Here is a 27684-nt window from a genome sequence, read left to right as displayed (position 1 = left end):
GGAGCAAAATTAGAAGAATAAGAGGAATCAACAAAAGTAAAAACTAAGCTGTGTGGAATTTGTCCTTCGCTGAAAAACATGAAAACTCTGAATCCACAGATTGTATACACAAGAGTATTTAATGCAGGATTATAACTCAATTAGGACAACTATTTCTCTGATCCTGTAATTCCAAGGCATTTTACAGATGTCTGTGAATCCCAGGCAGTAAAAAAATGCCTTTCTGTTCTGCATAATATAAGCTCACATTCTGCTGAAAGACACATTTATAGTTTTGTTTACAATAATAATCTTCAAAATATTTATCAAAAAATACATTATTGTTCTAAATGACTCTAAAACAAGGTAAACCAAATTAATATGCAGTGTTAAATGTGAACATCATCCATATATGTAAAAGTGACATTAAAAATAAATCCTAAATGATACTGCCATTTCTTTTAGTAATGCCTGAATCCCAGATCATGAGGGAAACAGATGCACAGACCAGTATGAGCAATGCCAACCCCAGAACTAGAGGCAGGGTCACACAAAAGACTGCACACACAAGTTGCACAAGACAGAAAGTTCAGACTCCAGGCTAGGCTGGAGATTTCTGCACTGTGCTTTGCTACCAGAATAAACATACCCTTTCTCCATTCCAATGGAGAGTGCATCTAAACTACCATTAGTCACTTGAGACTGTTCTGCTTCAGATTTGTCAAAACTAATTCAGGTTTACTGATATTAGTGACAAATACAGCATTTATCTTGACCAGAAAAGGACAAGATTATATAAACTATATATATATAAACTAGCTTAGCCAGACAAATCAAATTGTTAATCCATTCCTAAACAAAAGGTCACTATTAGTTTAGGGTTAACCAGAACTTCTTAGCTAATCTCTGACCTAATTTTGACCTCTCTTGTTAATTGCAGAAATGGTTTCAGTTAATAAACTAATGAGCAGTGTTTACACACCAATTCAATAGTTTCCTTATTTGCTGTTCATAACTTAAAGACAAAATGTCTTTATCTAGTCAAAGACTAATTAGTACCAATTTGATCCATGCTGCTATCTTGAGTGGAATGGACAGTGAAGAAAAACATTAAGCATTTTCATCAGTTTCATGACGGAGGAATATATAAACAATACGAAAGGAACATCAAAACCTTTATTTCATCTTTTTTTTTTTTTTTCTCTAGATCATAAAACATTAATTCACAAAGCCTGTAAAAAATACCCAATCCTTCTGTCTGTAGCAATTCACATTAGAAAGAAATACATTTTGTATCACAGTTAAAAGAGACGAACTAAAGAACACACATAAAAAAATCCAATGGATCTGCAAACATGTTAGTAGGCTGTATCTAAAAATAAACATTTGTCACTGCATCATACTTCTGAATATGCTGTCTACTCTGGGTTTATTTAATCTAACTATCATAACAATTGTATGTAAGGGTATGGGTATGATATATATTGCCTGTCTTATGCATAAAATGTCCCTTTCATTCCTTTCTGAAGAATAATTGGTTTTGCTAAAAAAAAAAAAAAAAAAAAAAAGTACCCTTTCATTCCTTTCTGAAGAAAAATTGGTTTTGCTAAAAAAAAAAAAAAAAAAAAAAGTACATGAATTACAATTCCAAAATGATTTCTCCACATCTTTTTTTATTTCTATTTTTAAATCAGAAGTGTTCAGGTAAATATGTGTATATATATATATATATATATATATACATATATATATATGAGCTTAATTTGAACAGCTAAGACTAAGATACAAACTGAACCTGACTGCATTGTAAAATGTTACAAACAATTACAAAAAGGAATTCTAATAATGGAAGAAATAAAAATCTCAAAGTCAAAAGAACTATACAAACACCATGCCTTATGCTCAGGAGAACTAAATAACATAAGGAATTACTGTTTGAAAACCTATTGTAATTAGATATTGAAATTAAAATAGCAGAAATTCAATATACTTCTAAACAGTGAAACCTTAGCATTAGATTACATTGACATTCTTCTTATTTTCATACTCATAAAAGCTTCTTCAAAGTAAATTTATTCAGTATTATTGAGGATCATACTATTCACCCAAGAGATAATATAACTCTAAATTATGCTCAGAATTTTCTCCTTTCCTATAGGAAATGAGAATGATCTATCATCTAAACAAAGGCATCTGGCCTACTGCAAAATTAAAAAGTTTGTCCACTGCTGTTTGTCATACTGGTAGATAAACTCTCAACTATGAAGGGCCTAGAAATTATTTTATTACTGTATGGGAATTTGTCTGGACTAAATCCAGATTAATATTCATTTGCTAGCTGCAAATAAATCCCACTGTACTGTAGGTACAGTTTACCTATATTTTTACATTATTCACCAAAAGCTCCATTCTTCTGAGTTTGCGCTTATTCTTTGGCATTGGCTTGTCATACAAGCCATTCTTGAGAAGATGTTCCTTGCTGTGATGGATTTGGGCACCATGCTGAAGCTGGAAAGAGCATAAAGCTTGAAGTGGACGGAGTATAGTCTGCAGAAAGATGGAAGGGTGGGGTAAATGAGACAAAAAAAGACTTTTAGTAAGCCACCTTGGAGACATCATTTATCAGAGGTTTTGTATTCCAGAACTACTTTAAAATGCTTATAAAATACAACATAGATAGAACCTTTGGAGCCACAGAGGACACAGCTGAATAAGAGACATGTCAAATCCACATACTGTCATTCCTTACTTCTTCCTCAGACACACTCAATGCCATCTTCAGTACCAGCTACATTACTCTAAGCTATGGTTTTAGTCTGATGCTAGAAATAGACTACAATCATTAGGGTGACTCAGCCAACATACGGTAATAAAATAAGTAACAGTACCTAAACTGTTTGTGATTGGATAACAACAGAGTAACTTGAAGTGGGGTTTTAGAAAGAGGGGAGGGTCATCAAGGTATCTGGACTGCTATCCTGGACTGCTTCTGCCCAGTGCCAGTCCATGTAGGACTAATGAAGCCACTTATTTAACTCAAGTGGTTACTAACTGCGGGTTCTTCATTTTCTGGTCGCCTGGCTCAGTATCATGGGGCCATATGGGCAGATGTATAAAGCAATCATAAGTGTAAGTGCAGTCAGCAGGAGCTGAGTTTCATGTAAAATGTGACTATTTTGAGCACATAAAAAATCAAGTGACTTACTTTTGGCACCAAATTAGGTGCTCATCTTTAACTTCCATTGCTCTGGACTTCAATTTGCCATTTTATATGTTATAGCACTCACTTAAGTCAAAGAGGTTATAAAAAAAGTTCACTAATGTTTATGAAGCGCTTGGCTACTGGCAAACTTGTAGAAGCACCTTTGAGAAACTGCTAATCTTGTCTGTGAAAAGTCGGTTGGGCCAAATTCTGCGTGGCTGAGATAAAGCAAGAATACAAGACCATGAATTGTAGACACTAAGGAAATGTCCACCCTTGGCCTGTAAAATACAGGAATCCTAATGAAGGAAAAATATGTCAACATTGTCCCAGCAAACTAAAGGAAAAAAGAAATATGCAAAACCTACTTTAATTTCAGTATTTCACATTTTTCCTTGGGCTTAACTTCCGTAGCCATGCATTTTGTCCTAGCTTGATTCTAAAAGCAACTGATTGAAAGTTGAGTTGACTCTTTAGTGTCACAGAGGTTGACACGATGATGTTATATTCTACGCCATGTCAACTGTGCAAACAATTTTTGACCTGTGAGCCATTTTCACTAAACAGAAGTCAGGTATCACAATATTCATTATCTGATGAAGAAGGATACAAACACCTCAGGGTGGACACTGGAATGTAGTGAAAACACGAATGAGCTTTAAATCTCTTTTCATGGATCCTTCTATACTACATTTTGGGCACATAATCAGATTGCAGTATCTGGGTCTATGTTTGGGATTTACTCTTAGGTCTATTTCAAAAGGCTTATTAAATGTTTAATTATTAATTAAATGATTAATATCAACAACAAAAGATTATAAAAGGACATAATCTCTTTCATCACAGACTAGAGGGATCACAACTTGCAAGGAAAAGGATAATGTCTAATTAGTATTCTTTGACCTGGGATAAACTTAAACTCAAGCACTGTTAAATCCCAAATTCCTTGAATGACACCTAAGAGTTGTGAGCTGACTGGCAGGAAGACATAAGCCAGGGTGTTGCATTCCACGGTGCTGGAGGTCAGTGGGACAGGCTTACAAAAGCACTTTATCTCCAAGCTAGCTGTGAGAGGATATTCAAATCATCTCTGCAGTCTAGCTTTTGCAGAGGAAATCTTACTATTCTCCATGCAGTAAAATACTTAATTATCTGTCTCAAACCAAATTGTTTTCAACAAATTCTATCCAAAGTTATTTTTTAAATTCTCAGTAGTTTCCAACTTTTAAATAGAATATTGGAAAAACATAAAATCCAATAATTTTCCAAGAAATACCTCCACCTCACACCCCACCCCCACCACCCCCAAATTAGAAACTTAGAAAAAACACAGGAAAAGATAACTACAACAGTGCCTCTATGCATCACATGCATCTACAATATACACAATAGTACTTCGGTTTAGGACTAAATCCTAAGCTTTGTCAGAACAGCATATATGTGGTGCCTTATAAATCAACTTTTAAAGATATGTAATGTATGGATGAAGAGAATCTGAGTCACCCTTCTCAATAAATTTCAAATCACAGGAAGAAGTGTGCAAGAAATTAGTATAGGATGAGATAATGTAACAAAGAGAAAGAGCAACCAAAAAGGAGAAAAATAAGAGGGAAAAAAAGGAGACTGAGTAACAAGTACAAGAAAAATGGAACTTAAATCTTGAGAAAAAGAAAACTGAAGACTGCACTGCTCAAAAGGGAATTTTGATACAAAGTAACCTCATGACAGCACAGTGAAAATTTGTAAAAGTTGAAGTGCCAGGGAAAGCACTAGGCAAAGTAAGAAAAGAAAAAGGAGGGGGGGGGGAGGGGGAAGAGGAATTGAGGATATGAGTTATTTTCAATAACATACTACTCCATATACAACATGGAGCACTACCAAAGGCAAAAGTGGTCTGTAAGACAAATTCTGCATTCATCCAAGATGTATATTCCAGCACCAAATACATTCAGCAGATGATCTGACACTAGTTGGTACTTTTAACATCATCAAGGCAAGAATTTTATCCCTGAATTTTTCCAGAAAAGACAAAAGGTGGTCCAATGCCACCATTTAAAAACTCAAGTATTTAAAATTAGTTACGTACCTCCTGTATACTCTTATTTTTTTCCATAATAGTAAGAGCAACAGCTGCACATTCAAGTGTAGAGAGACAGGTGTTTGTTGGCTGTGTACGAATTACATATTGACTTGAAATGTTGGTTTTTAACTGCACCTGAAAAATAGCAAACTCTACTAAAATAATCTCATTGATATAGCAAACAAGATAATTCTTCACAATATTAAGCAAAACAAAGACCCTTCTCCTCTGTGGCTAATTGCCTTCTAACCTTTTCTGATGCTTTGTCTCCCAGTTAGCAATGATGTGCTACTGCTATGTATAATGCTGTATAACCTATAAGTCACCATCAGAGACAAGAACTGCATATTTGTTACTGTACAAACGTCTAAAGAAAATACAATTGTTAGAGAAACACTCAGTGAAATAGAGGTTGTACAGTATAAAATGTTATTCTTGTGTGCTTTTCACCAGAAAAAACCCTCAAAACAAAGAAATTTTCACAACCAATTTCAGTTCGCGTAGACATCCTGTAACAAAAATAAAACTTAACTATTCACACATGCTTGTTTTATTGCACAATCTAAATATACATGAGCCTAGACAGTAACCTATACACACACATCATAGTATATAATAACTCTGAATAGTCATTGATATTTCCACTGGATAAAAGTTGTCATGTTCTGAATGAAAGACTTTTAGAAACTAAATTTAATCATATAATTTAAGGTAACTTATTAGAACTCTTTGCTTACCTAAATCATGTTTGAAATTGATTTATTTGCTCTGCCTCAAGTAATAAACACCTTATAAGTTAAAGGTTTTTCAGAAGATGAAATGTAATTCAACCAATACATTGTCTATTTTATCAGCACAAAAGCTTTTATTGCCTTTCTACACAGCTGTTTAAACATCACAGAATTTACATAATTAGACTTTGTGAGAAAATTCAGATACTGTTCTCTATATGAAAATATAAAGAAATAAGTTTAAAATACCATACAAGTTAATGTTTTATCAGCATGATTTATTTGTAATAAAACGTCAGTTTATTTTAAAAATTTATATAGTATGATGCAACAAACCCTATGGAATTATTATAAACATGCAAGTCAATTCATTTCCTTTTTGAATTTCATCCTAAAACCTATCTTTATATTTCTGTCTTCTCTGGAAAATGAGTGATTATCACTATACTGTGATATTTGCCTCCATCCTGCTTGCCAAAGTTTTTTCAGCATTTCTCACTTTATTCAGGCTTTACCCTCTTCACTTTTCCCATTTTTGTTTTTATTTTAGTCATTTTCCATCATCTCTTTCACATGCAATTACCCATTCTTAAAAGTTCAAGACCCTCGTATATAAAAGGGAACCTCTGAGCTGCTGAACAACCTTGAATGAATTAGATCAAATTCTAACTGACCTCAATTTAATGGGAGGGAAAAAAAAAAAAAAAAAAAAAAAAGCCATTCCAGAAAGACCAAACAAGTTAGATATAAAAGCTTAATATACTGAAATATAGGAAAGGAGGAAAATGTATCTCAGAGACAAAAGGTCCTAACGTGTTTATCAAAGGAAAGTTTTGGTTTTGATTTTTTAAATTCTGGTCTTTTTACTGAATTTGTTTGAAGGACAAAAATGTGGATGTTTCAGACTTTTAAAAGTTTCTGGCAAGCACTGTTTAGATAGCTTGGAGAGACCATTTTCAGAGATACATTTATCAACTACTTCCTCCAATTTGTTGTAGTATTGAAAAATCAAACAGGGATAAACATTTAGAAGAGAACATGTAGAAAATGTAGAATTTGGACCTCAGTGTGAAAAATGAAAAGCAAAAGTAAATGAAAATTTGGCAAATTAATATCTTCATTTGTCCCTCAAGGTTTGATTTGTGTTTACATTCCCCTTCTCGGACCATGTAAGGATCATGAGAAATCAAGTTTATTGCAATTACATGCAGAACTGTAGAAAGCTTTTAGTCCCTTCCCAGAACTCCCTAGATTGGTATTAAAAAACAGGGCAAATCCAAACAACACACTGCTGCTCCAGGATGTAGCCTGAGCAGCAGACCAAATGCCTACCCTTATTCTCCACAACACCAGACAACCAAAAGCTTCACAGAGTATTTCTACAGAGACTGAGAGAAACCACCTCATCAACTAACTAAAGAAGCACTGGCTTTCCCCTCCTTAGGCATGGTCAACAATGCCTTAAGGCTTCTTTTTTTTTCTTTGTAGGAGTTGTCTGGGAAAAGTTCTATCTGGTAGTACAAAAGGCAAATTTGTACTTCTAATAGCAACAGCAACCAGATTCTTTGTTCTTTTTGGGGGTAAGAATGAGAGGATGGAAACCATTGGTCCTAATCCATTTTCCTGAAAAATGACAAATTCACGGTGGTGAGATGAAAATACCACAGACAGACAGCACAGTGGTGGAGACTGAAGGAAGAACGTATGTCCAGGACAACTCCCTCCTAAAGTTAATTTCTTCAGCTTCTTTCAACAAACATGCATTTTACATTCTCTTAACTCCAAAGAAGCACGGTATCTAACTAAGAGATCCTTAGTCATAGAAACGTCATCTGAAATAGGCTATATTTCAGCTTTATTATTCATCTCAAATTGGATGCATTAACTGAATGAATGACTGTCTATCTCAAAGTAGGTACACACACTGAATGAATAAAACACACAAAGAAGGTTTATTCTTTACCAGTTTTGAGAATAAACTGATTGGTAAGACAAAGCCAGGCATCAGAATGAATGAATCAATACATATTTCATATGGGAAGAATATTTTCTTTAAAAAAAAAATGCCTAAATACATAAAACATTTTCTCTTCTTGAATGTGTTTGGGGAGGAGGATGATGTTACCACTTTCAGCCAAAAAGTCTAAAATTTCCTTGGAGTTCAATTAATAGTATTCCCCAAGGGAATAAAACTTCCCTCCGAGTTCAGTTAACAGTATCCAATGCCACTTCAGGTAGGGCATTGTAACCATCTCATCAAAAATTCTCCACTATCCAGACAGATCAATCCTTTGGCTGTTACCTACGTATCTCAAATCAGCAAGATTACTTCTAAATTAAAGAAATGTATCTTCACAGCTAATGAAAACAAAACTGGATTATCTGACTCCATCATTACACGTCAAAATCTCACAATGAGTATAAATAAACACTATTACACCATTTCAAAAAAAGAATCATGGTATTTTATAACCATTTCCCTATACTATGTTGAAGATATATTGGTACAATAATTATTATTTTTTAGCTAGTCAAAGTAATTTGCAAACTATATGTATACTTTGAATATTTTCAGTTATTAACACACCAACATCAGGTTGAAGAAACAGCAGCCCATTTAATGCCACTTACCAAAATAAATAGCATAAGACAGAAAATGGAGACTAACTCAATCAATTCAAACTAGAGAGGGGAATTTAGATAAGCTGAATGCAATTACACACTGGAGTTTAGCCAAAACATTGAAATTAGGGTATCTATGCTTTTTGTAAGTGCAAGAGAGTTTGGGGACTTAATTTTCAAGCCATCAGAAGCATAAAACAACACATACAGTAGAGTTTTATACGTGTAACTTAAGACCCAGGCTTTCCAGAAACCCACATGTCAGCAGTTCTTACACACTGTTACACTAATTTAATAAACACAGGCTTCTCTGCCAACATACTCTTAGCAAATGCTAGAGCCTTTGAGCATTTACAGAGTATTTGAACTCTGTCGTAGAAATAGCGGTCCTTCAGAATTTCTGAGGGCTGTTTTTCTTCCCTCTTTGGAGATGTCCCAGGCAAAAAAAAAAAAAAAAAAAAAAAAAAAACACTGATCCAGTTTAGCTGTTGAGAACTGATAAAAGCAAAAATGTTGCCTTGATGTGGTCAAGGCAGCTGTTTGAAATTTTCAAAAATTAAGTCAGTTAAGTCAGGCAATTGATTTCTGCTCTTATTTTAAAAATTAGGACATCAGATCTCACAGGAAGTTTTAATTCAGTTCTCTCCTTAATGCCAATTTATCTTTTCGCCTTTTCTATGCCAGTTTCTTCATCATTATTGTTACTAGATTTAGTCTCCAATGGCTACAGCATAATGCACGAATGTGTTTGGAAAATAGCACATCCCAAAGAACAAAGATAAGCTATAAAGTTAGTACACCCATCTCACAGGGAACACTTTCAGCAGTTTTTGGTTTTCTCTGTCATTTTCAGCAATTAGGCTATAGGCATGTCAAAGCAAGTAGAGGAACACATGCTACCATGGCTTCAATGAAAATCCTGGCACTTATTTTAAAGTCCCTCCTCCCTTATTTGTGTGAACAGAAATTCCAAAATCTGGATTTCTGTTTGGGAATTAATTTGCTTAACTCTAAAAGAAGAATGCAAGCAAGTACCATTAGTCATCCCGTTTTACATAGACACTGATTACTATTCATACGTGTTGCTATTTTAATAATTACCTTCCAACAAAAAAAATGAAAGTGGGGAAAAAAAAAGGAAAACAGCAACAACAGAACTCTTTTAGAAGGAACTCAAAAGGCACAGAAAAAGAGAGACTAGAAACACTTCCCAACATGTTGCCCATCATTCTAGAAACTAGGAAAAAAAATTTAAGGGTACTGAAGAGGAAAAGTATTGTCTGTGTGCTACTTCACAGACAACTTGTAACAGAAAAGGGAGTCAGACATGAGGAAGATCATCTTTCACTCAGTATCTAGTTGGTACTAGTACCTTTTACCTGCAAGCCAATGCAAAATATTGCACATATTAAAGCACAGAAAACTCAAACAGTTAAATAAAGTTACATTCGTGACAGAGAAGATATCTTGAGCAAAGTTAGCCTCAGCATACCACTGAAATTTAGATCAGGAATATAAATAAGTAATTTTGTTAAAAATCTTGGCTTTAATTTAAAGTGACATCTTAGGAGCACTGTTTCCAAGTACTGCAGGGAATAACTGCCATGAAACTGTCACAAATGGATAGCCTGAAAAAGTAAATGGATGTCACAAAAACCTCTACCCACTCCGCATGTCTTTTCATTGAATATTTAGACATATCCATGACATTCCTGTGTATATTCCATGTAAACTGCATTGTGACTCTCAGGTAAACTTTAGAAAAGCAATTTGTTCCATTTCTATGAAATGATATTTTCCACATTTTCCTGAACAATATCCAATGACCCCCCAAAACCACTCTCCTTGGGTAACTTTCCTCTCGGGCAATTTATAACTTCAGGTTACACTCAAGAGTTTTATCACTACAACAAGCCTTGGGATATCTCACTGCTGCTGTGAAGTAAACACGTAATATCCTTTCTTTCCTAGAAAAGCAGAACTGCTTCTGCTGAACAGCACAATGTGGCTGCAAAACTTTCTGTCAACCCATGATCCTTTCTTCCTGTGTTCAAGAACCCAAACACAGAATTGCAATTCTCATTCAGTTTTTCACAGGTTAAAAACAGAAACCTTCTTACACCCTTATAAGAGGTACCTGAATTTCTTTCCAAGGTCATTAAATATGTGGCTAAAATATGAAAATGCATTATATTTCTATGCACTTTCAAGAATGCCTTTACTTTGCTTCTGCAACACAAACAATTTAAGAACCAAAATGTTAGTTCAGTGGGGCACTGTACACAAAAGATAAATGGTCCAAAAAAAATCGCTAGAGCTACTCATTGAGTGACCTAATGCTCATCATCTGAATATAATCCTACAAGTCTCTTTGTTCATTGACTATGTCCGATGACACCTCTTTTAAAACCAGCATCTCTGGATTTCATTACATCTCTTTCCTGTTACTGGATACAGAAGTCTGAAAGAAAATAAATGTGCTGTAATTTGATATTAATAAAAATATTTGAGAATCTTATAAGTACATTCTCAAAAAAATGTTTTTCAGTGTTTTGCAATATTCTGACCTTTCTCTTTAAATGTCTTTTTGATGGAGATAATTAAGATTGTACAGACTGTTTCTTTACTATGTGCCTTGCTTTCACTTTTAGATATACTTGACTGGCAGAAAGGAAATTAAACTGCAAAAGGAACATGCTCTTCAGAGACAGGGATTCTTACACTACATAACCACAGAAAATTTTGGGAAAAAAAAAAAAAAAAAAAGAAATGTGGCAAAAAAAAAAAAAAAAAAAAAAAAAAAAACAGCAGAAAGCACAAGTGTGCACATTGTCTTTCTCCACACCATCCCTGCAAAATTGAAGGTTTTTAGAGGCAAATTTGTTCAATACGAAGTCTTTCCTGAGCAGGTCTTTCCAAGACATGGGCAAGGAAGCAATGAATCCACAAATAAAAGACTGATTTTAAAAAGAAATCTGAATAAATCCAAAGCTCTTATGACCTTAAAAGATAACATCACATATTCCACATTTTTAAAAAATATGCTAAATCATAGAATCATAGAACACGCATTCATTCAGTCTGGAAAAGACCTCTAAGATCATCTAGTCCAATCTCTAAGCTAGTACTGACAAGTCCACCACTAAGCCATGCTACTAAGTTCTGCATCTACATATTTTTTTTAAGACCTCCAGGAATTGGGTTGGACAGAATAAAAAAAAAAGTTGTAAACAAGCAAACAAAAATAAACCCTTGCAGATGGCATAATTTATCTACAAAAGACAAGTTTCCCACTTAGCACGGTTTCTACTTTGTAGTAAAGTTTGTGTAAAGACTGTAGTATTTGATACTTGAACAAGAAAGTTCTATTCATTAAATAGTTAAAATACCTTCTAAATACTTAAAATACCTGCTAAATACCTTTAAAGGTTAAAAAATAGCAACCAAAATAGATACCTCACTTTTTAAAATATACCTGTAATTTAATCCATATATTCATATTGGTTGTCTTTACATATTATTCTGTATGAAGTTAAGGTAAAATTCAATTTTTAAAACATAATTTTATTGAATAAAAAAGGGAATCCAAAATATTTAGTACCACATATGCAGATTGTTTTGAGAAAGTCCATCAACTACCAACAAATTCCTCACCCTCTCTTTAATTCACTACAAAATCAAAGAGCTACATAAAAACACATAAGACCTGTTAGTGGCCTCCTTAACATCTCATCTGCTTTATAAAACTGTTTTCAACAGGTCCTTCTGGCCTATCCAATCATTTCTGAAGTGTTCTTTACCTGTCATTACAGTTTTCATAACAACTCAAATTTTGAGCAAATTCTCAGAGGAGCTAAGAGAATCCAACAGATTCTTTTACTTGTCACATACTGGAAAAATCAAATAAAATTGCCTCCTCTTTAGATTCTCAAGTAAGGTAGTCAAGACACCTGCAAATTTTAGTAGTTTAGAAGTTGCAAAATAAACAACGTTTTTTAAAGCTGTTTCAAGAGCTGCTTATGCCCATCTGCATATTTTGAGGCCTTACCATTGAATACAATATTGAAAGGGTAAAATCACAGAACCTTAATGTTTCAAACCATTTCCCAAAATGGTTGTCATCATTTGTTTCATGCATGGATAATGTTCAGTAAGAACTAACTGTCCACACACACACACGCACAAAAAAAAAAAAAAAAAAAAAAAAAAAAAAAAAAAGGGGGAGAATAAACCTGTGCTTACCTGAGGGATTCCTTTTTCAAAGAAGCAGACAAGATATTCTGGCCTACTTTCTACAAATGACGTGTAAGTTGTAGGTATGTAAAAAAGAAGGTATTCTCTTTAATCACTGTTCTGCACAAAGTATCTAACTAACTACATAACGAACAGGAACTTCCAAATTAATTAAAAATTTTAATGTGTGGAAGTTATCTAGAAAAGCACTTTCTAAGATGTCAGAACCACAGGCTACTAACAGTGACAGGTAAGTGTTAGCCTCCGTCTGTACGCATGAATCCTGCTCAGAAAGACAAGATATCGGTCTAGATGTCACAAAATGCTCACTAAACCATAGTGACAATTTAGGCAAGTCACGTATGTTTTTTTTTCTGAGCTCCAAGTTCTCCAGTTGTAGCCAACATTGTAAAGCACTTAGAAGACAGATGGAGAATCTGGAGACACATGTGAAAAGCGCTGCTCTGAAAATGAGAAGAGAAGGAGTATTTTCCCTCTTCATTTGTGTATGTGTGTGATTTTTTAAGAAGCTATGGGAGAGACAAGGAGAAAAAAGCAAGCTAATTATGCCATTCTTTCTTACATATGGGGATAAAAAAAAATCAGGGTTCCCTTCACTATTTTCGCTGTAATTCTTGTATGAATATTTACAAGCATGAATATTTTACAAACATTAAAAAAATCATAAAGAAGCCCTTATTATTCTTAAAGAAGGCAAAATAGTATGGTCTTCACTTAACATACGTAACTGAAATAAAGTCCTAGTGCAGACAGGCTGAAGTTCTAATCTAAAGGATCAAATTTTTGTAAGAGAATATATCATTAGGTTAACCCAAATGGCTAACATAAAGTTAACAGCTAACATAGTGAAATTGTAATGAAAGGAAAAGTCTTGCAACTAAGACAAAACAGAGGATAGGACTGACCTAGTGATATTTAGACAAAATTCTGTCTACAGATAATTGAAGTACCATCTGGCCTAGGTCTCAGCTTCTGAAACTGCATGTTTTTACCTATACGTAAGGAATTATATAATTTAATAGTGACATTATGTTATGTAAAAGTAATTATATTTAAATGTGAGTTTTACGGGGCATGCTTGGCACTTCATAAAATGCCTATGCATTCTTAGTTCATTTCCATTCGTTGTGGTTTTGTATTCAGGGAAAGGAAAGATTCAGAAATTATTTTGGGTAAAATCTCCCTTGCTTTGCTTACATTTCAAAAACGAATGTCAGGCAACAGATCAATATTTTATGCAGCACTATTCTTTCAATAATTAATATAACAGGAAAGTACTGCAAGTAAATTCAGTCAATGAGCAGAGTACAGATCTAGAGAATGGGGTCGTGAAATGTAGAAAGCAAATTTAATTACGTGTATTGTCACAGCCATTTAACTTTAATTACCTGCAAATATCAGAAAATTGAAAAGGGAAATTAAATACCTCAGTGTCATAAAGTAGCATCAACACAACAGCTTTGTTCTTTGGAACTTACTAATTACTTTTGCTTTCTCTGGTTTCTTTTTACTTATAATGTGTTAAATAGTAGTAAGACCTTCCTTTTAAGGAAGAAAAAGCAGTGGAAGAAGCTCCTGAGAACTTTGGTGGGGATAGGAGGGAACAAGTAAAGAAAGATTAAAAGAAAAAGAATCTCTCAATTAATCATATAGTTTTCTTTTTGAAAGCAAGCTAAATCAAAATGAAAACTATTTCTAGCTTACTTTTTACAAAGTGTTCATATACCACAAGAACTTCAGTACGTGCACTATAGTACAAAACTGGCAACTGTTTCTGAATTTTTCTAGCAGCAGTAGTATTCAATTATATAGATATGAAATAGAAGCAAAGAGTTTAACAATAATTATGAAAGAAAGTGCAAAGAAATAGTTTAAAAGCAAAGTTTCTGCCCACAATTCAAGGACGAAAATAGCATAGCCTACAGACATCTGACAAATTAACTGAGACCTTTCAGTCACAAAGGAAATGTCACTGTATTGAGGCAATAAATATATACTTATGAACAGAAAAATGTCAAAGTGGACAAATGTAATTCAAATTAACCTAAATGTCAGAAGGACAGACTCCTGGTGATTGCTCAGCATCATATCTCTACTTGAATGAATAAAGTCTTGACCCAAAGTAATTCTCAGTTCTCACCCACTGATGTCAGTCTCTCAAACGGCAGTGTCAGACAGTCCTAGCATAAAACACATTGTTCTTCAGAGTCCAAAAATATTTCTTGAGTGTTTCAGTTGAAATGAGATAGCAGCTAAAACCTAAACACACTCAAACATTTCAGAACATATAACACATTTTAACTTTTTTATTGTTGAAGTCATCGTTCAGTAGGAAGACGCAATCTGCTTATTTAATGAAAACAAAGTTTTCTTGCAACTTCAAAAATTAAAACATTTCAAAAACACCAGCATAAATCAGAAACAAAAATGTATTATCCAAGTTTGCAGATACAAGTGACTGTCTTCTATGAGATTATCAGTAAAATCTTATAGATCTAAAGCAAAAATGTTTATAGAACAAGTCAGTGGAAACAAGGTATTTTCTCCCATTAGTAGTAGGATGCACGACTGAATGCATAACCCTCTGTAAAAATGGATATACAGAAATACAGAGAATTAGAGCTACAAATACACAGACTCCACACACATAGTACACCTCTCCACCCCTATAGAAGCATATCTACAGGTAAAAGAACCAAACCCAACTAAAACCAAAACCAAACCACCAAGGAGTCAGCAACTCATGGATCTGTTGTTGACTGGCCTCCATTGCCTTGGGTTCTGATCAGCCTCCTGCCTGCCTGCACCCCTTATTTACCACCTTAACCCTGTTCCTTTCATAATTGAACTGGGCATAGGCCACTTACTTAGGTTCTATGGCAAACTTAAGTATTTAAGTATCTCTTTCTACCTGGCATTGTTTTTCAATTGGTTCTCATATATCCACTTGCCAAGTCCCATAGCTGTTGAGAATGAAAGAGCTCTTTTGTTTTTTTCTCTGTATGTCCTGAGCAAACTGAATAGGTCACTTTATAAAAATAATCTAGAAAGTGAACATCGGAAAAGGAATGAACTAAGGTGTAGACAGATAATGATAGTGATTCTTGCTGTCTTTTGTTCACTCTAATTCTGTATGTTTTCTGTATGTATGTGAATGGATTGTCTTACGCTTGAATTTTTACATTACATGTAATCCTCTCTCAAGGCGTTCAGACAATTGCCTATACATCTTAATCTGTATTGCACCCATGTCTGTGAGCACTAACTGTATTAGGAGGTAGTTGATAACCACCTCTGGGACGGGTTTATCTACATGGCAGATTACATTTCAGAACAGCTGCTAGCCCTGGCACAGAAATTCTCCTGCTCTTTGGACATTCTTTCAGTAACAGACTGCTATCCCTTATTTAATTCTCTAGGCTTGAAAACAGGAGATCCCCAAATAAAGCTTTATTATCTAAACGTAACAACAGACCAGACTACTAACAACACTGTATTTTAAGAGTGCATCAATACAACTACTCACACATCTCAAGCCATTACAGTTCATCTGTGAACTCTTTCAAGGCTCTACCCATCATTACTGGAAAGTAGCAGAATGAAGTTCAGCTTCTGCTCAACTGCGTATGCTGCCAATTTTGCATTGATAATTAGAGCATTGCTGCAACTTGAAGTGCTGTCCAAAGTCTCTGTCAGCTACATTTCTATGTCTTACACCTGTTGACACTTTTGCTTTTTATTCTACCTGCCATACACTTTACATTAAACAAGATAGCTCTTCATCATTTCCTGTATAGCATTTATCTCTTCCTTTCTTTCCTATAGGCTTCTCCAAGCAAGCAAGTCCAGTGGCAACAATCTCAACACCAGAGCTGAAAAGGAGACGGATACCTAGAATATTTTTTTTTAATTTTCTTTTTGTTTGTTTGAAATTAGTAACTGTTTTATATCAGCTTGTTTGAACAAAGATCCCTCACCTTGCTTTCCCACTATTAGTGCAGTGCCACCCTTTCTTACTGCTGACGCAGCACACAGTGAGTGAGGTTCTGCCAATCATCTGAGCATCGTTTCTCTGACTTACAGAAGAGAACGTTCTTCAGAAGATTCCCTACAATGAGAGCACTTCAAGCAAGCTGTTCGATAAGACATACTCTGAGGCTCTCTGAAGTATTTGTGAGCCCATGCTCACTCAGCAGAGGCAGTACAGAAACGGTGAAGTTCGTCTAGTAAGTGCTGTTCACACATGGATGAAGTTTTGATGTGAGTAACAGGGTAAAATGCCAATAAATTCTTACAGCAGATGTTTATGTGTCTGGCTTTGGTGAAAGATCAAAATTCTGGAAACTTAAGTAGCAGTCTGTGTTCATAACTGTCCAAGTACATTATAAGATGGTCAGCAAATATGTGGAAGAAACAGAAATGCACAAGTTCTTCATAAATACTTCATCACACTGTTTTCCAAATTGTAAAACACATTTTGGTGCATGTTTCTCAGAAGCTAGGAAAAAGAAAGAGTTTCTCCAGCCCAATACATTGTTAAGATTCTCTTTCATTAACTGCATTTCAAGATAACATATAGCCTTGATGCTTCAAACTTTTAGGGCCTCTTTAGAATGCTGACTGTAAAGTGGCAGCAATGCCTTTAATTAACCAGTTTATGAGGTCAAAGATGAGGTCAAAGATCATAACTTTCTGTCATTAGTAACACCTTTGGTAAAACTTTCCTTTCTCTTAAAGAAGATGAAGTATTTTGAAGATTTTTTTCTTTATATTTTTTTTTTTTTTGAGTACTACGGTAGTTTAGATTATCAATAAGCATTCTCAACAAGCTGACCACATTGTTTGGAAACAAGCACATTTAGTGGACTGTGCCTATCCTGTGCATGAAGTAAGAATTTTACACAAAGGCCAAGCAGAAGGGATTAAATAAATTCAGCAGGAATTATACTTTTATACAGGCAGTGCCAAATATGAATATTTGTATGATACCTTGAAAGTTTTTGGCTTACTGCCCCAAACAAGTTCCTTAACAAACTGCCCTGAAGGTCTTCACTTCAAACTATCATTTACATATAAATGTGGAACTTCTTGAAAGTTTTAAGAGTTGTAAGACTACACATTTGCAAAGTACCTTTTATCACAGGATTCCTAAAACCTCATATAAATATGAGTAACTGGCAGGAAAAAAAAACAATAATTAAAAAAGAAAGCATATGGTAGCATTTACCTCACCTACCAGTAGGTCACCGTTTTTTCTAGTTCATTATACAGTTCATTTCAAGACCATAAAGTTGTGCAACAATGAACACTTAATTCAGTTGGAAAAATGAGGGAAACTGAGTTTTAGAGAACTTTTAATTACATTGGAAGAATTTGGCTAGGATGCTTGAACTAACAGCCCATCACTCATTGAAACACATCATAAAAACCTTGCTTTGTTGTTGTTTAAATGAGCTGAAAGCACTTCAGCAAAACAGCATCTTCAGCAACAGGGGCTCCCTAAACTCATCTTCCCTCCTAGCGGAGAAGTGGATCTAAAAACTTGGCCCTCTTTGAAAGAAACCCGCTGTCTACTTTGTGCACCCAGCACTGATGACTTAGAACAACCTATTTCAAAGTGAAAACCTCATGCTCCACAGCTTGTCACCTATTACACTTGTCTTCTCACAGCCATTACTGCCCTGGATGCCTGGAGCGGTGTCGTGAAGCCAGGAAGACACCTTCCTATTTCTCTTACGGAAAAGAGGCATGCTCCCTGTGCATTTCTGAGCCCGTTTGGGAGTCCCTACAAGGTGAGTCACATTACAGAGATTCAGACCTAGAACCTACTCATTTGTCAATGTCAATTGGACATTAATTGTCAGGGTTTTTGTAGCTGGAGGGCAGACGTTGGTGGAAGGTTTCCTGTGCCAGATACAGCTGGTTGCAGACAGTTCCACAATAGCCAGGTCCTGCTTCAAGGCTGTGCCATGGTGGCCTGGACCAGCACTAGAGGCAGACCAGGACCACTGAGCAGAGCTGAGGAGTCCAACCAGCAGGCTTTGCTGGTGTAACAGGGGCAGCTGGTGAGTTCTCAGTGCAAACTGGAATCAGCAGCTAGCAGTGCTGGAGCTCTGTGGGAACCTGTGCTCAGAGCTGCCTGGGCTGTGAAAGGTGGGAGCTGTCAGAGAGCAGGAACAGGGCACTCCGACATCTGGGATATGAAAACTAAGTAGCCTAATAGTAAATTAACAGAGCCCATACAGACTAATCCAGTTACATCAGTCTGCTGGGGCATGATCACTCAACAGTCCTTCTCTCAGAGCGAAATTACAGTAATGAGGGAGGTCTGCAACTATTGTCCCAGAGAGAGGCCTCTGTACTGGCTATGGAGATGCTGGGAAACCAGAGCTGGTGGAATACCACTGACAGCACCAGGAAGCAGAGCCCTGGGGCTTTTGACACTTGTAAACACTGTACTCTGTAGGAAAAGAAGTGTTTGGGGTCAGCTGATAGAGGGATATGTGGAGCAATGGATAGATGTATAGAATGTATACTGTTGATAAAATCAGTGTGATGCTTTTGGTTTGGGGAGTTGCACAGGAGTGAGGGGTGGAGCTTCGCAGAATGCATGTGCACATTGCTACCATGTCAATTCCCACAGCCTGTACAGAATTGATAGCACATCTGTTTAAGCTTTGATGATGCTTAAGGAGCTGTGCCACACATGGCTGTTCCAGCCAGATCTGCAGGGGACCTACCATTGTACCCATCAGCCAAGCATGCAGCATCTTTGAACAAAGCAAAGGATCTTGTAGCACAATTGTTTAACAAAGGGTAGCAAACAGAGAGGGGGAAAAAAAAAAAAAAAAAAAAGACAAAAAGGAACAGCGCAGGAGGAAAGTGGAGACAGAAAAAAAAAGACCACACTGAAGCTGGATGAAGACAGGAGAGTGCTAACAGTGCAGGAGCCACCATGCACTGCCCAGCTCCTCGCTGAAGGGGTCAAGTGGATTGTGTAGTGAGGGGACTGGAGAACGAGCATGGGAACACTTCTCTGAGTCTCTGACTTTTTGTAATAGTAGAATGAAATAGACATGGAAATATCAGAATGAGTCCAGAGGAGAGCCACAGAGACGATCATCTGATCATCTTAATTTTACTTTTAAAAATAAATCATAGGTGTCCCCTTGATTCATAACTAATCCTGCAAATTCACTCTTCCGGAATGGCTGCGAAGTGCCTTTTATCAATACCAGCAACTTCCATGACAAATTCCAAAACAATACAACATACTACTTTTCTGTAAAAAGTTTTGATCTTGTGAGCGTTTATGTAGTGAGGCCAAAAAGAAGATTTGCATTACTTTCATACCAAGTAACACATAAGACCACTGGAAAGGTAGAACAAAAAGAAAGCCCAATTAAGAAAAAATCAGATATTGCTGTACAGACAAAAGACACAAGAACAAGGCACTGGCTGCTTCCTGTTGTATCAAATATATTTAAGAACAATGAAACAGAAAGAAGCAAGATGGAAGCTCCAAATAAATTAGTGAATTTGCAGAAGGGAAGTAAGTATTTCTATCTGGAAAATACCTCAAGGAAAAAAAGTAAAGACTATAAGCTGTCAACTTGAACAAATTTTAACAGCTCAGAATATTGATCGTTCTAGAGCTGAACATAAATTTTGTGACCAAAAGATTTTTCTGGAATAAACTATCCTCATTTTGAGAACTTCCTTTGCATCATATGTGCCCTGGAAGTTTAAAGCATCAGTCAGAATGACAGTCTCTTAGCTGCACATCCTTGTACATACAGCATGATGCATACAATACAGAAGATTAGCATCTTTTCTGATAAAGATATTTTAGGCATGTGCCAAATACTGCTAGGTGTTTAGATCAATATAATTAAATCTTTAATGATAGGGCCCACATTAAAAAACAGCCACAGATAGTCTACTTTGTGCCAGCTGAAATAACTTCTATTTTATGTCGTTCTTCTCTAAGAATTACTACAAATAAATGCTCTCAATGACTCTAGATGATCAAAAACTAGTATTGAAAATCTACAAATATGCACAAAAATTACTGTAGGTAGTATTTGTCAAAACCTCTTAATAATAACACATTTACACATTATCATCATTTCTGGGTGCTTCTGCCATAAGCTTCAAACTCACTTCTTTTCCAAGAGGAGAAATAAACAAATAACTTACAATTGTTAAATTACCAGTTACAATGTGCCTGATTTACCAATGATTCCCTGATCTGAAAGCTACCTCACAGAAAAAAGTAAGTCTGTTAGGGATGAAGGGTGGTGACAGAGAGAGAGGGACAGCAAGAGATCACAGGCATAATCTCATCTGAAGTATCAAAATATCAACTCACATGAGAATTCGTGCTGTTGTATAAACATATGCTCACAAATCTTAACCACCTATCAAGCTCATTAGAGCATACACTGCAAGCTGAAACTGAACAGTGTACCTTAAGAGTTAAAAATTTGCTGCAAGACACCAGATATAAGCTGACGATACCAATTTTTACAAGAAAAATGAAGTATAAGAAAAACAAAGATGTGTCAAAACCTGCTAAAGGCTGATAGAAAATGAGGTGTTGAACATTTCAGTAACAGCAATCCTGTGATAAATGCACAAATAGACAGGATGATTTGTTGGCATTATGCTACTGGCATTATTATGCCCATTAACTAGCAGAGGAGTACAACAAAGAATCATAGACGGAAAGGGAATGTGAAGTTACCACTAGCCTCAAACCACGCCTACTCAAGCACAAGCAGGCACACCAGGTGAATAAGGCCAGAAGCAAAAAGTCACACAACCTATGCAAATGGCAACATTACAAGTGGAAAACTCAAACTTCATAAAAATGTACTGTGCTCTTCTGAGGTGTTAAAAAAAGTACTGCATGACTACAAAATGTCAAGGAATCACAGATGATTACGCATAAATCTTATGCGTAAACACACAAGCAGAAAACGCAAAATAATTAAAAGTGAAATGCATCTTATACCCCTTTCCTGACTGTCTGAAATAACATTTCTCTGGACAATTGGCTAGATAGATGTCAGCTTAAAAATTAAATGAAACGACCTATCATTTTCATACATTATTGTACATCCAGTGTAAATTATTATTTGAAACCCTAACACCAGTATATGAATTCCTCCCCTACCCCAATTCTCAAACTCAACTGTGCAGCACTTTCAAAGTTCAACATTTTTAAGAAGTGAATATTCATTTCTTTCTACAAGTATAAACATAATTACTCTATAGAATTGGCTCTTTAAAAAAAAGAAAAACAAGATGACAGAATTAATCCATTTAGGTACTTGCTAGCAGATGCTTAGATTTACAGTGTCCTAGACACACTAAAACATAAATAAAACTGATTCACTTATCACCTACATCAAATAAAATGGTAATTACTAGGGATAGCTTGCCCATATTTTTATATTTGTGCTTGTCCCTAGGTTATTTTTTTTCAGCCTTTTTTTGGTGATGAAGTAGTAGAAGGTCAAATGTGGTTTTTAGCCATCTGTTCCCACTATGCTATGCTTATCTCCTCATAAATGGAAGCAGCTTCACCCACAGTGCTCTGTGATTGCTTCATACAATATACTAGCAGCCTAACTGTGCCAAGCATGCCTGCTGTGCAAACCAGCTTGTTCTTCCCTCTGAAATAATTGCATCCTCTGGTCCAAGTTAATGCAATACTTTTTCTGTACTACCTTTGCAAAGCACAACAGCTGTTGCAAGAAAGCCTGTAGTGCATATTCTAATGCTTGTGGTCTCTTCCTCAGTTGTGGTTATGCAAAACATCCCGGGATAATGTGCTTCTCTAAAGGGTGCCAGCTCATAGAGTACAAGACACAATTACTGTAATCATATTATAAACTATAAAAGTCACCTTAAGCAATGTGTCTTATAAGTTCCTGCTGTAAAGTTTTTCCAAGCTCATTATTTTTTATTAAAAAAATATCAGACAGTAAGTCATAAATTAAAATAATAATGATAAAGTATGTTATAGCCATAAATATATTTCCTCTGGGATTTTCTGGAAGAGCTGAACTTTTCCAAATCTTCTTTTCAAAAAGAAAAAACATTGTCAAAAAAAAAAACATAAAAGTTATTAAAATATCCTATAGTAACTTTAAAATCATTCAAAATATATATATATTAATATTATATATATTATATTGTATTGTATTGTATTATATATATTATTGTGTATAAATTATATAATATAATAATAGGCTGAAGTTTTGGTGGCAGTTTTCCTCCTATTAACAAAGATTTTAAACTCAACTACTTCATGGTCACTATGGCCAAGACGGCCACCAATTGCCACAACACCCATGAGACCCTCTCTTTTAACAAGCAACAGATCTAGGAGGGCACCTTTCCTAGTTGGATCCCTTAGCACCTGTACCAGGAAGTTATTATCAAGGTATTTTAAGAATCTCCAGCACCTGCTTGTATCAGCTGTGTGGTACTCCCAGTTCATGTCTGGCAAGTTGAAGTGACCGTAAGGACTAGAGTAGCCGCCCTAGTCTATCTAGAGTGTTAATATCTACCATAGGGTAGATAATATCTACCCAATTCTCTAGAACAAAAAACTTCCAAAGTTCCACATCTAATGACATTCTACTCATTTTGATCTTGCAAAATAGCATTATAAACCCAGAGTTTCAAAACATGAAACAAAAAACACACAGTCACACAGAGAATCACTCACAGAATATTTAGACATGAATTATAATGCACATGCATATGACAGTCTCTTTCTCTTCACCCAATTCTAGTTTTTGTCTTGATCTTTCACAAAGTTCATCAAAATAGAGGCTATTAAAAGCCAGTGTGTATATTCATGTAATTGAATTTAAGGCAAACTATCACAGTTTGAATATAGGAGGAACCCATGTGCTCAGAACAAGAGTTAGCAATTACAGAGGCCCAGCCCTATTTCTCTAATTAAGACAAAAACTAAACTACAAAAATTGGCAAAAGACAGCAAATCCTGCAGTGTTGGCCTCAGCGTCTAGTTCAATTAGACAGACAAAACACAGAACACAGTCACAGGGTGAATAAAATTTAAGCAGTCAATACTGCTGGTGTTTGCTTACAGACAGTGTTAGTATATTCTTTTACCACCTGACGGCTAATTTTAACTATTCAGAGGTTATGCTGGTTTGCACAAGTACCTCTAAGCACAAAATAGTAGATAACACACACTTATAGAAACAGTGCTTAAGTATATATACTTCACAGTGCTCCATGTTAAACTGGTACCTTCAGTACTACACGTCTGATAGATGGCTACTTGTCATTACAGCAGAAGTTCTGACTTAATACTGTACTATCAGAACTGCACAAGCAAAGACAAAATAACACTCAAACCATTAAATACAAACTTTAAACTCGACAAAAGAGACCTAAGCCAATTAGGCCACAATTCAACATGGGAAAACATTTTTTTTTTTTCCTGCAGGGAGATGTACTTTCAATAAAGAATTCTAACAACGTCACTAAAACTCTTGCAGCTGAATGTGATCTGAATAACAGCAAGTATCAACTAGCATATAAAATATTTCAGACTAAATATTGATTTTAGCCCTGTTACATTTAGTAACAACCAAACAACCCATCAGTATCAAAAATATCTTAATATATTTATTAATTCTTAAAACTTCAAGAGTCACTTTGTACTTCATTTTCACTAGGAATTTAAACACTTTAAAACAGCAGTTGCTATGGAATTCCAGTAAAAAAGAAGGGTAGGGACAGCAGACTACTCTTTTCTTTAAAGTTCAAAATGCTAATTCAGACAGGCTGCAAATGCAGTTGTTAAAGGCTGTGGTCCAAGCAATGCTGAAAATCTGCTACGAACTGTTAAAATATTTCTGCTCTTTTCCCATATTTTTCCCTAGGAACTGAGTATCAACATTTGTATCGGTACTTCATCATTCAAAAAAAGCCTCAAAACTGTCTCAGAAAGAAGTCTGTGATTTGCCCTAACGATAACAAGACGGCTCATTTTTGCAGTCTTAAACACTGTATACAGCTACACACTGCAATGGACTGCAACTGAGCTTTCAGGGTTACCTTGTGATTACATGCTTTTGTTCATCTTCATGTGGATAGGGATCCAGATTAACATTGCCACATTTACCTTTGCTCCCACCTATATTAATTTTTGTTCAAAACACAGTTTCAGAAAGACCAAAAATTGTTATGTGCAAGTGAAGATTCCTCAAATTCACATGTATATGTAATCTATACCTAGTCTTTCAGGTGTAATAAACTCCTACAGTACTAGCAGATTCATTTGTAAACAGCAATCATTTTTTAATTTCCTGCAGGACGCAAGATAAATTTTAAATTTATAGTGAACCTAAAGTAAAGTGAATCTAAAGTACAGTAATGTACTGTTTTAACTGGATCTTTTAATACTATCACTTATTAAATATAATTAATTCTTATGAAATTAAAGTTTTGGGAAAAAAAACACTACTCAAAAATCACAGAATGAAAGGAGAAAGCTTATGAAGGTGAATACTAATTCCATATTCCAATCCAATATCTTACTTTATTTTTATTAAATCATTTTCTATATGTCTTACCTCAAATATTTTTTTCAGTTTCATTTTGCATTAAGCAAGATTTCAGAATTTTAAAAGAATCACTGGTATTTTAGTGATCAATAATTTCTGTCCATTCTTTCAATAAAACAAACATTTTAACAGTTACAGGGTTATATTTTTTATGAGGTCTAAAAAATTTACACAGCCAGATTGCCAAATTGCAGATGTATTTAGCCCATACTTCTTTGACTTTCAGTTAGACCATATGAGCATTTACATAGATAAGTTCAAGTCAGCTAGCACTTAACAGCATGGGCTTAAGCTAATAAGTGTTTACCAGGATTGTAATCACACTTATACAGCACATGCTGTGTCACACCACACTGGTGCCGTAAAATTGCTACTGATGCATAAAACAGCCTAGTTTAAACTGATAGGTTCAAAACTAGCTCGAGGAAATATGCACCATCGGCAGAACATCCCTCTCAATTACAACGGAGAGGGATTTTTGATTTTAAGACTTCTGAATTGCCAACCATTTTTAAATGGCATTAAACACTGGAGCTTCTTCAATCTTGAAGGGTGCACCATCTTCAAAATTTGACTATTATCTACCTATTGTCATCTAGCATTAAAATCCTTCTGGTCCAGCAGACTTCTACAAGAGGCCCAGTGTGAAAGAACAAAGGGACAGCGTGAAGAAGTGGTCCCACAAGCAGAATTCAAGTCAATAAATAACACTTATTTATGACACTTAAAATTTCACCCTTCTTTTCTTCAATTTGGAAAAAAAAAAAAAAAAAAAAAAAAAAAAGGTAAACCACTGGGATGGGATTTAAATACTACAGATAATATAATGCAATAAAAATAATAAAATAAAAGAATTTAAGCATTTTAAGAAATTTATTTTCAACAATGATGATAACATATATATATAATGACAATATATGAACCTGATTAATAACTTCCTTTGTCCCTTCGGACACTTGCTGCAATAAGAAATAGGCAAAACAGAATTTGCATGACTAAAATGTCAGAAGGCTGATTTTCTTCATAGCTATGTTTCTTACCCGGTGTTCCTGACAAGCACCTGCATGATATTTTAGTTACATCAGGATGATCAAACAAATTAAGCTGCAATAAATAAGGTTAATTAAGAGCAGAATTTATCCTGAACTTTTATTGACCTTCTACATTTTATATACTCAATAGTATGTTGGCAGTTTAGAACAAATACTTCAGCTTTATACATTAACACAGATCCTTTTTATGTCACTTTGTTTGCATTATGAATTTATCAATTTTTGCTGTGTTGAAGATTCCAATTTTGTGCTTAAAAAACTTTTTCAACTATTATGAAAAACTAGATTGGCTATAACCTTTCCAATTTTGTAGTGCTCTATGAATTCTCCTGGCTTATGCATGACTGACTATATTCTTTATATTCATTTCAATAAAGGTATGGTTCTCAGGCAAAATGGAACCTTAACACATGGGAAAAAAATTTCCAGCATGAAGCTGTTTAAGAAAAGTATTTGGAAAATACTTTGTTTCCAATACCTTTCGTGTGACTCCACCTTATGTCCCTTAATTTTCTTGATTATTCAGAAGAGTTAGCTGTTTCTATCAAATGATGCTTCGCTAGCTGGTCACTTTATGACTTGTTCCTGAACGATAACATGCAAGTTTAAATGCTAAGAAGGAATAAAGTGAAATAAGCTGAACTTCACTGCATAAATAAATAAATAAATAAAATTAGGTGCAGGATAACAATCTGCAAAACATTAGCTTCTTTTCTGAAAAAAAAAAATATCATCAATTTCTTTCATATTCAGATATTTTTATTTCTTGAAGTCATTTAGAAACTAGATTTACCTTACATGTTAACACTTCATTAGATTAAAAAAAAAAAAAAAAAAAAAGATACCAATACAGAATAAGAAACAGGTTCTACAGCAGCAATATTCTGGAATAGTAAAGTTTAAAACATTTAAGAGCAAAATCTTAAAAACAATTAGCCATCTCCTCCAGTCATGGATCTCAGAGAAGGGTACTTAGAAATACTAAGAAATAGCAGTAATCTCAACCCAGTAGGAAAAAAATCAAAAGCTACTCTCACCAACATAATGAAAGAGAAATAAGATACCAGGAAGAGGACAGAGATGACAAAATGGAGAATCTACACACAGTCCTCTCTTACCATAATGTTCCTACTGATCAGATCTGCCA

General features: G+C 35.0%; 1 protein-coding gene across 2 annotated transcripts in view; it reads right to left on the bottom strand.

Annotated features, from left to right (window-relative positions):
- Window positions 1-1659: 1659 nt before the first annotated feature.
- Window positions 1660-27684, bottom strand: part of DTWD2 (DTW domain containing 2) — an 89898-nt gene continuing 63873 nt past the window's right edge. For both annotated transcript variants that reach the window (XM_084503745.1, XM_084503746.1), the window contains exons 5-6: window positions 5268-5396; window positions 1660-2526 (exon numbers count right to left, since the gene is read on the bottom strand). In XM_084503745.1, the coding sequence (XP_084359871.1) occupies window positions 2356-2526; window positions 5268-5396 (300 nt within the window). In that variant the 3' untranslated portion in view covers window positions 1660-2355. The remainder of the gene's footprint in view (window positions 2527-5267; window positions 5397-27684) is intronic.

The sequence above is a fragment of the Aythya ferina genome (assembly GCF_964211825.1).
Source record: "Aythya ferina genome assembly, chromosome: Z".
In the NCBI taxonomy this organism is placed as follows: domain Eukaryota; kingdom Metazoa; phylum Chordata; class Aves; order Anseriformes; family Anatidae; genus Aythya; species Aythya ferina.
The sequence above is the reverse complement of the archived record's forward strand: the minus strand, read 5'-3'. Positions and strand labels throughout refer to the sequence as shown.